The sequence below is a fragment of the Columba livia genome, chromosome 1, assembly GCF_036013475.1.
Source record: "Columba livia isolate bColLiv1 breed racing homer chromosome 1, bColLiv1.pat.W.v2, whole genome shotgun sequence".
Lineage (NCBI taxonomy): Eukaryota > Metazoa > Chordata > Aves > Columbiformes > Columbidae > Columba > Columba livia.
Window position 1 is genome coordinate 92,631,907 of NC_088602.1, and position 12,032 is coordinate 92,643,938.

Below are 12,032 nucleotides of genomic sequence, written 5' to 3' on the forward strand. Positions count from 1 at the left end.
TTTGCATATGTGTGTGTGTGTGTGTATGTGTTTAAATTGCCTCCATAAGCCAGAGAAACTACCAAAAGTGCAAAAAGATGCCTTTTATCTGGAAGAGAAGGCATCCTACAGACTGAATCTGCAGCTGTCTTGCCCCAGCCAAAAGTCACCACTTCTTTTACTTCTTTCTGTCTGCTCTGCACAGAACATGGTATTTCTCATCACATTTAAATGCAAACTCTTGCAAAGGTGCATAGTGCTTGACATGGTCACATATGAAGGAAAGCTACCTAAAAATATGAAAATCTCTTTTTTTTTACAGTATATTTCTATGTTCCCTCTTATAATTTTGCAAGTTGATAAGCATTAATTTTCTTTTCTAACAACGTTTGATGCAGCCCAAAGACTGCTTGGTAATGTGCTTCAGATACTACTAGGTTGCTGCTGAAATGAGGTGTTGGTTCACCTGTATTTTAAGCAATTGTGTAAGACTGTCGAGGCTCTGCTGGATCAGTGTGTCACCAGCCGTGGACGTATTAGTAGTTCTCTTCATAATCCTGCATTTGGAAAACGGTGTCCCACTCCTTGTTCTGGCAGCCAGCAAATCCACAGCCCCTGGGTGGCTGTCAGCCCCACCTGCCAGCAGGTCCAGGGTTTGTGGGTGCCAGGCTGGTGTCTGGGGAGAGTATCAGGGCAGCTGGGAGACTGAAAGTGACACTGCACCTGAGCTGTGAAGTGAAGGGGAAAAGCAAGAGCAGAAATAGGGCTTGGAGGCCTTTGGAGTGGGAGGAGAGGCTTGGGCAGGATAGGCAGGAAGTGCTTAGCAGGTATGTCCAGACAGCCGCGGTGGGGCCGCTGGAAGGGAGAGGTGGGGCAAACTTTTGGCCGTTCTGCAAAGGCTCAAGTCCCGCTGAACACCTGCAAGCAGCCGGCGAATAAGAAGGAGATGGCCGAGGGAAGGCCCTGGCAGCGCCTGGTGCCACCACGGTCACGCTCTTCCCCACCTCCTTCCGTGCCGCCTTGAGCCAAAATCAGTGGGGAAGAGATTTATCAGAGCGGAGAGTTCTGGGACCGGGCGGGGGGCGGCGAGGCACCCACGGGAGGAGGAGCGCAGGCACCTGTGGCAGCCGTCCCCTCGCCACCCTTTCCCCTGCAGACACACACGGGCGGCCCTGGGGGCGGCCGTGCGCAGGCGCCGCCGTTCCTCCCGTCGGTGCCCGGCGCTGATCCCCGGCGGCGGTGTCGCCTTCGCTGATCGCCGCTTGTCCCAGCGGTTGGACGCGCCCGCCCCGCTGCGCTCTTGGGTGGCGGCCCCGGGGGAGACCGGCATGGCGGAGAACCCGGGGCGGCCCGGCACACCGCCGCCGGAGGGGAGCGACGTCCCACGGGAAGGAGGCGATGAGGATACGGCGGCGGCGGCAGAGGAGCCGCAGCCCAGGGTGGATCCCGAGGGAGCGACGGAGTCCCCGAGTGGGTCCCCCTCTGGCGCGGTGCCGCAGCTGAGCGGGGAGGCAGCGGCTGGGCAGGAGCCGGCAGCGGCGGCAGTGTTCCCCGGGGGCAGCTGTGGGACGGGGAGCGGGTCCACTGGGAGGGAGGCGGAGACCCCGAGCGGGCCGAGCGCAGGGCAGCAGGCTCCGGCGGGGTCTGCGCAGGGAAGCGTCGACGGGGATGGACCGGAGGACGAGGGTCTGCCAGGAAGGGAGCCGGTGGCAGCGGCGACGGAGGTGGACGCGCCCGAGGGCTCCGCGCCGGCGAGGGCAGACCCCGAGGACGCGGCGGAGGCCCCGGCGGGGACGGACCCCGAGGAGTCAGCTCCGGCGGGGACGGACCCCGAGGAGTCAGCTCCGGCGGGGACAGAGCGCGAGGAGGCAGCTCCGGCCGGGGCAGAGCGCGAGGAGTCAGCTCCGGCGGGGACAGAACCTGAGGACGCTGCCACGGCCCCGACGGGGACGGAGCCCGAGAAGGCGGGAGCGGCTCCGGCTGGGCCAGACCCCGAGGAGGTGGTGAGGGAGGCAGCCCCGGCGGAAACAGACCTCGAGGAGGCGGTGGTGACAACCCCAGCAGGGACAGGCTCCGAAGAGCCGGCGGGGACAGTCTCCGAGGAGTCTGCGGCGACAGCCCCGGTGGGGACACACCCCGAACAGGCGGCGGAGACAGGCCCCGAGGAGGAGGCGAGGAAGGAAGCCCCATCGACGACAGATCTCGAAGAAGCGGAGGCGACAGACCTCGAAGAGGCAGAGGCGACAGCCGCGGCGGGGGCAGACCCCGAAGAATTGCTAAGGCAGGCAGACTCGGAGCGGAGAGACCCCGAGGAGGCTGCGGCGGCAGCTCCGGCGCTGACAGACCCTGAGGATGCGGTGCGGGTGGCAGCCCCAGCAGGGACAGTCCCCGAAGAGATGGTGCGGCAGGCAGCTCCGGCGGCAACAGTCCCTGAAGATGCGGTGTGCGAGGCAGCCGCAGTAGGGACAGTCCCCGAGGAGGCGGCAGCCCCGGCGGGGAGCGAGGTGGCTCCCGAGGGCCCGGGGGAAGCGGAGCTGTCGTTGCCTGCCGGAGGGGAGGCCGACGACGGTCGCCGGTCACCGAACGGCACCGGCAGCAAGGACGGAGCGGAGGCGGCGGGGACGGAGCAGGGAGCCGCTGAGCTGGCGGTGGCAGAAGCGGGGAGTGTGGCCCCGGGGACAGGGGAAGGCGGCGCGGCAGCGGCGGGGCAGCGCAGCGGGTCACCGGGCACCGAGGGCGGTAAGTGGGACGCGGCAGGTCGGAGCCTGAACGGCGTGCGGAGCCGGGCAGAGGACGAGGAGGGAGAGACGGGTTCACCGACCGCCTTGGAGGAGGAAGACGATGAGGAGAAGCAGGAACATGACATCTCCCTCTTCGTCAAGGTAGGGTGTGGGGGGCTGCTGAGGAAACCTGGGTTTGCGACCATCACCTCCTCCAGAAGCCCGAGGCAGCTGTTGTGATGAATAGCATTTAAATCTGGCAGGGAAAAGTCCAGCCTGGCTAAGGTGATTTTGTTATTAATGCCCAGAATAAACTTGCCTGTGACTCCTCATTCTGCGGGCAGCAGGTGTGATAGGACAGGGCTTCCCATGAGTTGGCTGCAGGGCAGTGCTGCCCATCCCCTCTGCCCTGGGAGCTGGTGGTGCTGCTCAACCCAGAACCTAGAGAAGCACAGACTTGACCTGCAATGTGGTCTTCCCAGTAGTTTCCCCTGATGGAATCTGTGCTAAGTTATTTGAGGTTTCTCTAGGTTTAAATGGAAAGTGTATGCAGGGATCTCCGATTCGGTGGACTTAGGGGCCCTGCTTGTGCCCTCCTCACTGTGGAGCTAGGACCCAGGGCAGGGGTGGGAATATAACCAGCAGCATCTGCTTGGAATTGCTAGCTGTGACTTGTGACACAGGGAGTTCTCAAGGGATTTTAAGATCTTCAGAATACAGTAAGAAGGACACACAGCACATCATGAGGGTTGAGGTGGAAGGAACTGGAAAATATAACTTAAAATGCAATACTGGGATTTTCCTACATGAGTTATGGTCAACATTTAGGCAATTGACAAAGAGTTTGGCAAGGCTGGATTCAGAGAATCAGTAAACTGCCCAGCAGTATAGCATCCCTTGTAGTTCTGTTTGTGTGTGTTTGGACAGGGAAGATTTAGGTTAGATGGAAAAGGACAAAAATAGAAAAATTGTAATGGTCTCAAAACTAGTTTCTGGTATTTTATAGTATAAAGTTTTAGAGTTTATTTTTAGCCTGTGCCTGAACTCCCATCAAAATCAGTGGCACTTGGTGTAGAAACAGTATTCATTCACAGAGACAAAATATCACATGCGAAGTTTCTTCTCATTGAAACCATCCTAAGGTGTTTTTCTTCCCTCTGACCTCTCTGGGCTAAAGAAAGTGTGCAGCAGGGTGGAGTAGCTGGAATTAACTGTAAAAGGTCATTGCCAACCCTCTGGGTGAGGGGAGTTAGGGTTGAAGTAGTGTTCATGCCTTGATTTGTGCCACTTCAGTTGCACACTGCTTTTTTCAAGGCTGAGCCTCCCTTGAAGTATGTGAAAGTTATGTGACAAAGGCTGAGGAATGCTCTGAGGCTTACAAATGCTAATGTCAGTGCTGGATGATGCCATAATGGAAAGATGAATGATAGCACTGACCTTGGTGAATGTTCCCAGCCGCTCCCAAGTTCAGGCAATTCCTTAGCACGCAGGCTGAGATGGATTCTGTGGTCTAGAGGTAGGTAGATGATAACGCTGGAGCCAAAATCTGTAATTTTGTGTTAAACAAATACTGTTGAGCCTGGCAGAGGTGATTTACAGACTTTCTGGCCCTTTGCAGGGACACTTCTGTAACTTCTTTATTCTCGTTTCACGGTCTTATTTCCATCAGGGAATGTTGGAGAGTGGCAGAGAGCTAAAGTCTACCTGTGCATTATTCCATGCTTTAGGTGTGGATGCTTTATGGAGGAACAACATGGCGAAAATTAGAGACCAGACTATAAGAACATCTGTTGTGACACTGTAGTTCACAAATATTGGAATCAAGCATGGGTTTTGAAAATCTTTATGAATTAATAAAGACAGAAGAGGAACATTTTTATGATTGACTTGGCATTAGTAACTTAAGAATGCATTGAAAATAATACACCTGCTTTTCTAATGATTTCGGTAGAGAAGTATTACAAAGCTTGAATATTTTATGTCACCTGGAGATTTTTAGTTAGAGATTGGCACAAGTTTCTCCAGTTTAATAGAAGGAAAATAAGGTGCCTGCTGGAGTGCTTAGCATCTGCCCACTCGCCAAGAGGTTCCAGGGCCACAGTCCTGGGAAGCGAGAAGCACTTTTCTTTCCTGCTGGTGGAAGAGTTCATGCTGCTCTTGCTGTCACCTGGAGACGTGCTTACTGTATTTTTACTCTTCTCTTAGTAGTGGGAAAAAGAGTATAAAAAATGGGAGACTTGAAGTTCTCTGTGCTTGCTTAAAATAGGTTTTAAGAGCACATGCATAATGCTATGCTGAAATAGCTGCTGATGTGTTTTGATGGGAAAAAGGGGAGTGGATTCCAACATGGGACAGCATGAACTCTGGCATTTGGGGATTATTGAGTGCTTATATCTGACCACCACATGTGGTCCACAGACACAATCCTCCTTCCTGAGCAAGTGCTAAATCTCGAGGGTTAAGGAAATGAGAAGACGATCTGAACTGAATGCAAACTTTTGGTCCCAATCTGAAACTCTTCCCTTCTCACGCATGTTTCTAATGCATATAACCACCCTTCGTATTCTCTGTTATATCACTATTATATGCCTATCTGCTAGCTCTTAGTGCTTTTGAGATGTTGACACCCACCTGTACTTTGCAAGTGCCCTGACCTCTTTCACCCTTCGGCTACGTTTCTCAGTTGTCTGCGTTTCTGTGTTGTCTGTGCCTGCATGCACAGTGCTACAGATAGGAAGTCCATGCATGATTTGGTAGCCCAATACAAATACAGAGAAATGTTAAAACAAAGTTCCATAACAGGAGAAAAGTCACAAGAAAATAATAAGAGTAATAGTGATTGAATGATCCTCACAGTTTCCCTGCTGGGGAGCATTTTACTAGACTTGGCTAACATTAAAGTACTTGGTAGTCTTTCAGTAATAATGTTTTGAGAATAACAAACAGGATCATCACCATCAGAAAGAAACTTTTCAGATATAACTGTATGACAAGTAGTGTTTCTTGTTTTTACTGTTGTTGATCAAGCTTATTCTTTTTAGAGTTGTTTTTCCTCTTTTCTTCCTTATGCTTTGCATTGGTTCATTTGATTTTCCATATAGGTATTCAGATATTGTGAATATCATGTAACCTCATGCCTCCCACAGTGAGGTGGGTGGCAAAGTTCCTGCTAGCTCCACAAGCATGAGTACCAGCAATTGTGCTTTTAAGCTGATTTGAGTTGCTATGGAGTGCTATTAAATTTGAACTCAGGCACCCAATTAAAGGTCTCATACAATCTGAGATACTTTAGCACTTAGAAGGGTTAGTAGCGTCTATGGGAGATAACGTTCTTTAGCACCAGGAACTTGATGCTGGACAGGCTACAGGACAGTGTCTCCAAGGACAGCAGTCATCGAAGTTTATGCAACTGAACGGTGCCTTTAATGAAGTTGAACTACGTAAGACTCCTTGGCTGTAAGCGCAAGACCATATCAAAATCGCTTTGAAGGTTTCACTATGTGCTTACTTGATTTCAGTTTTCCCATGAAACAACCTGTATCGTATATTTCCTTTAGATAGTAATATTTGATGTTTCTGGTGTTTCAAAGTCAAATGTTTGAAAAGGTCATCCAGACATACTTTCTGATTGTTCTTTGGTAATTTAGCTGAGCATATCTGACACCTTGGGTAGGACACCTTGAGGATGTTGAAGCTTGCTACCTGGTCGAAGGTCAATGGTATAGGTAGCGGGGTTGTGTGTTTGTTTGTTTTTCTGTGGCAAACTCCTCTTTTTTTTTGGTCAGAAAATACCTGTAAATGTCATAAATTTATTTTACATTTTGTATATAGCAGGACTCCCACCAAAATAAATCAGTTGATTTTATGCAATTTAAACATTTATGTAGAACTTAAAAGTTTATTTCTAAATTTTACCCCCCCCCCAAGGTTACCTACCAATTAATATTAAATTTTCTTAAAGATAGGAAACTTAAACATCAGATTCACAATTGCAGTGTTCATCATTTCAAAGATTTTTAGGGATAGTGATTTATCTGTAAGTGCTGAACACATTTAGTCAACTGAACAACCGAGTTTAACTGCAAGGCCTTCTCTGAGATTGCTCATCTTCCAAAACAATTATCGCTAAGTTTCTGGGTGAAATGGTATCTAGCTGACCATGAGCCTAAGGTAATAGATTTTATCCAACAAAAAGTAATAGGCTTTATTCAGTTTTGTGACATTCTTGGTCTCCAAATCATAGTCAATTATTTTCATTCAGAGAGCTGTTTCTTTCCTATCAGGGACCAAGGTTGCTTTACTGGTACGTAATTTCCTTGCACCATTTCTGAGATGTGCTTGATTGACTTGACATACTTGGAGCGGTGCTGCACTATCAAAACTGTTGATAAACGAGAAAGTTAAAGTCTTGCTGTGAGTAGAGCATGGGAATAACAGATGCTTTCATCTGTGCCTCCAAACACCACAGTTAACATATCCAACTGAAATAGTAATGTGTATTTAGAGCACAAAAAAGAATCTCCTTTTCTGATGTGAAGAATCTGTGAAGAATCTGTGTTTTATGTATAACTTGCATTTGAAGTATAAATGGACTGTTCTCAAACTGAACTTCTCGGCTTTGAGTGCTGTATGTAAGAAGTTCGTGAAGAGCGGGAGCTCAGATCCTGCAGAAACCTCCTAGCTTGTATGCCCATTCAGTGGACTACGTCCTGTACTTGATGCTTGATGTGAACATATACAATATAATCACTGAGTAGGCATTTGTGCTTATGATCTTGATTTTTGCTCATCAGTGAAATCATTCAGTCTGTAAATCAGTTAGGTGTGTATGGTTTATAAGGAGAGTATCAAAACAAAAGTAGACAGGTGTTTACTGTCCTTTTTTAGTGTAGATTCACCCAGGAACCCAGTATTTAGATGACCTCAGGAGGGTGAAGTAAGGACTTGTATGTGTGGAGTTACACTAGCTTCATATTTATGGATTAGAAGAGGTTTAGGGGGAAGTTTAGTTACTGGATATTTAACTAAGCAAAGGGAACTACCCAAATCTTGCCAGAGGTGAGCGCATTGGATTTGTGCGATGCTACAGAAGGACAAATTGCTCTGGAATGCACAGTGGAAGCATTCGGTATGGTTTGGGCAATGTAGGAAACAGCTTCTCTTTTCCTTCTTTCACCCCATCCCTATTAGCACTGCTGCATTTCAGTTTACACTGTGTGTTCCCTGAAGAACACATCTGCTCCTTTCTCTTCACTCTCTGTTTTTCTCCCTGAGCTGCGTTTCGTGTACCTTCTTCAAAAGTAGGAGCTTTTCTCAGGTGCCCCATTGCTGCCTCTGTAATCTTGTCATTTTTACATCTTGTTTCCACCATTCTTTCTCATATTCTGTTTTACAGCTGGCTATGAGACCTGTTTGCTTTTGTAACCAAGTAGTTACGAAAGTTGCCCCAGAACAGGGCAAAAATCATTCAGGAGAAAGCCTCTTCCTTGGAGCAGAGCACAAGCACCGCGTAGGCTAGATCTGCTGAAACCAGAATCAGACTGAAGCTGGTTGGGACTGAGCTCTGTGGGGCTGCCCAGCAACACCAGCATAGCCCTCCTTTTCTCGCTACTGTTTAGCTGTTTGTATGGTGATTTTGTTTTTTTGACTACATACAGCTGTACAAAAAGTAATGAATCAGCAGAGGTGTGTTTGTTCAAAGACATTTAGTGGTTCTGTTCCCTGTCTTGTCGTATAAACAGGAAGCTGGCTCCCTTTTCATGGGTATTTGCCCCTTCTCACTACTTTTTTTTTCCAGCTGGAATATGGCAATTTCAGGTTCCCTAATGCCGCTTAAGAGGAACTGGCATTACAAATTCCTTTCATACCTTTTCAGGTTATTGTGTGTGCCGGGTGCACCTGCAGCAGTTTTTCTGGGAGCTGAATATGCTTCCAGCAGCCTTCAATAAAAGTGTGCTTGGGAGACTTTGGTTTAAAAGGCAATGATATCAATATTTATTTATTTATTTATTTATTTTTTCTATAAGAGCTGTGCAAATTTTTTGAATGTGCAATCTTTTTCGTTTTAACTTTTCATGCTTTCCTTTATGGCCATTCTGGTTGTCACCTTTTTAGAGCTTAGACTACTAAAAAGGAACAAGGTTCCTTGGAGCTCCTGATTAAAGAATAGCTTTGCAAACTACATTAAAATTGGTTTTACCACTTTGCTCTGGAGGGGTGCTTAATGGAGCAGTAGTGTGCTGTTTATACCAGTCTCAGTTCTGACAACTAAAAGGCCAAGTCCTGTTCCAGAAAGACACAAAAGAACAGATAGTCGAAAGGGATCAGAAATACGAAGTTGCTTTTTATTTTTTTTTTGTAAGATTTAGTCATACTATTTGGAATAATATTTTTGTCTGTTCTTTGGAAGTCTTAGAACTGCATGTACACATGATATCATACAAGCCATAGGCATCTGTTTATTCTCACTGTGATTGTAGATCTCTGCTGTTTGCAGATGTGTTTTATGCAAAACCAGTTCTGAAATAAACATCTTCAAAGCTGCGTTCCTAGACCTTTTCCTATTTTTATTTACTCTCAGTTCACTGCTTCAATAAAGCACCTCACCATGTGTTTTACTTTAAGCATAAGCTTAAAGTCACATGCTATTTAAGCCCTTCACTAAACAGGGGACACTTTCCTGATTTGGTCCTAGGTCATGTCCTGTATTTCTCGCTGGCTGAGATCAGCAGAAACTTATGATGAAATCAGCCTGCTGCCCAAAATTCAATGATATTGCCTCTGGTCCTTGACTTCTGTCTTCATTAAAAGCCTGATCTTACCTGTGATCATCACAGACCAGAGGCAAGGATGGAAGTTTTCCTTGTCTGCTTTCTGCCTTCAGTCTCTGGTTGTCTGAAGTGAACCTTCAGTTCATAAATCCTGTTGAAGAGCTGCAGCCTTCTTCAGAAACACTGATGATTGCTGCACAAGGTGATTGTAATGCAGCTGTGCCTGGAAATTTTCATGCTGTCCATCTGTTTAATTTGAGGCTTGATTCATGTTTGTACATAAATGAATAACAAACCAGTCTACAGGATTCATGGCATTTACAAATATAAAACATTAGAGTGTCGTGAATGATTTTCTGGGTGACGGGAGGAAAGTGATTTGGCCAATTAGTTGAAAAACATAACTATACTCAAATTATTAGTGGACTCAGGTGAAATTTTGCAAATGGTCTTCATGAAACAAAAATTAAGATTTTTTTATGGGGAAAAATTACCTGTCACTGTTAGGTCTAGATTCATTCATTCACAAGGAATTTAGGCACAGTTGCCGAAATGGAGAAGGCAGCAGTAGCTGCGTTGTTAGCCCTGTACTTAGGACACTGATGTGGGATGCAGGTGATGGAGGTTCTGATGTTACCTGGAGTGTAAGTGGAAGATTAGTGTGCATCTCTTGCCCAAGCCAGTGCCATAGACACACAGTTATTCCTGGTCTCTCTTTGACACTATCAGCATTTATTAAGGACCCACAAAGGGGGGCAGCATCAGAAAGGTTGAATGCAAGGAGCCAGGAATATTCAGCACTTACGGTTAGGCTTATTTGCTGTTATTTCCTTTTGTAGCAATATGTAGGTTTTAAATGGTATTCCATAGCCTCTGATTCCTACTAGTTTTGGCATTGCTTGTGGAATGAGATGTGTGTTACCCACGTCCTTTGAGAAAGCAGAATGTGGCAGGCACTTAAAAAGATGAAAGTATTGTGTCACTTTCCTGGCATGGGTGTTATAAATCATTCCCAGTCCACTTGAGAATCTGGATTTTGGTTTTATTAGCATCCCTAGTAGTAAAAATAAACTAATCTATGTTGATTTAAAAAAAAAATCTAATTCTATTTATTTGATATCTTTAAGAGTAAACCAGTGTTTCCTTCTGTGTCTTCTTCTATTTTAAATAATTTCTCTCCAGCACTTTGCTGCCTTGTTGGCAGGAAGGGGATTAGGCAGCCTTGTGATCCACAAACAATTCTGCCTTTTTGGGCTCTTCACCTCGACGGGTATCAGCCAGGGTTAGCCATCACAAGGACTCTCCGCTTCAGCCTTTCTCACAGTCTCGTGCTCTTCATTGTATGGATCCATGCAAAGTCATATTTATGGCTATTTTGTAGAAGTTAAATTATTGTAACGCAGAAGTGATAATGGGAATTATTAATATGAGTGCACTTTTTTATGATGCTTATCTCAGGTGAAGTCACTTTGAATTGGCAGCTGTATACTTTTTATTATAGCAAGAGACAGGCCCTTCCTCTTCAGATATAGCAAAGGGAGTAAGGTAGTGAAAGGAAATATGCATATTTTATGGAAGGGGAAGTGAAGCATGGAGACTTAATTCCTGTGCCATTGCTGACTCTATTCTCTGTGTATCCCTTAAAGAGGTCCTACTGCTTCTTTTTAAAAGCAAGATATTTCATGTTCCCCTGACTCTGCCCAAGGAGTGTAAGTAAATGCCATGTGAAGGTTACGTGATTATTTTCTTGCTCAGATAATAAAAAGTCACACTGTGATAAACACTTGTATGCATTTCCATTTCCAGTATCTGATTATTTACTGATAAAAGCCTGAACAAGTCGAGTGACTCCGTTCCAGTTGCTTTCAGTAACACCCGCCTTGTCAGCTCTAAAGGAAAGTGTTTCAATTCCGTCATTAAAAATATTTAGCTTCTCAAAAGCAAACAGCAGCAGCTTGTACAGCCTGTCACTGACTCCGCTGTCAGTCAGAAGCTTTACCCGGCTTTACCCGACTCCCACCCTGGCCAGCTGCGGGATGTGCCATGCGCAGGGAGATGGGTGGTTGTTGTGAAGCCTCACAGACAGGCAGAAGTGCAAAGGGAATATTTCCCATATTTTTTTTTCCTCTCCACATGCATAAATTTCAGCATATATTTGAATATTCAAAATAGACTGGGAATAGAATTGTTACAAAGTAAATTAAAGCAGGGCTAGAGTCACAAGCGCGTGCTCTTTCCCAGGTTGTTCAGATGGCATAGTTACAAAGAAGTTAGACATTTACTCAGATTTCAGAAAAATTCTCGGTTTATGTCTTGGAGAATCATTGACATTTGCCTGGTAGCCATTTTTGAAATTGCTTTTAAAAGCTGTTACAGAACCTGGGCGTTTTTTAGAAAATCTAATTTCTTTCCTTGATGGTGGCAGATGAAACTCAAAACAGGATCCAAATATACCCTAAAGACTTAAACATTTTGGGGTGTGTGCTGCCTACAGAAATGAACATGCTATTGATCCCCTTGGCAAAACCATCAGCCTCTTTTTGCCGGGAGCACCGCAGGGGCC

General features: G+C 46.4%; 1 protein-coding gene across 2 annotated transcripts in view; it reads left to right on the forward strand.

Moving 5' to 3' along the window:
• Positions 1-902: 902 nt before the first annotated feature.
• The window catches only part of CLIC6 (chloride intracellular channel 6), a 35,602-nt gene continuing 24,472 nt past the window's right edge, over positions 903-12,032 (forward strand). Inside the window, exon 1 of one of the 2 annotated variants that reach the window (XM_065067296.1) lies at positions 903-2,861. In XM_065067296.1, coding sequence (XP_064923368.1) covers positions 1,308-2,861 — 1,554 coding nt within the window. In that variant the 5' untranslated portion in view covers positions 903-1,307. The remainder of the gene's footprint in view (positions 2,862-12,032) is intronic. The other variant, XM_065067290.1, reaches the window with a different exon arrangement.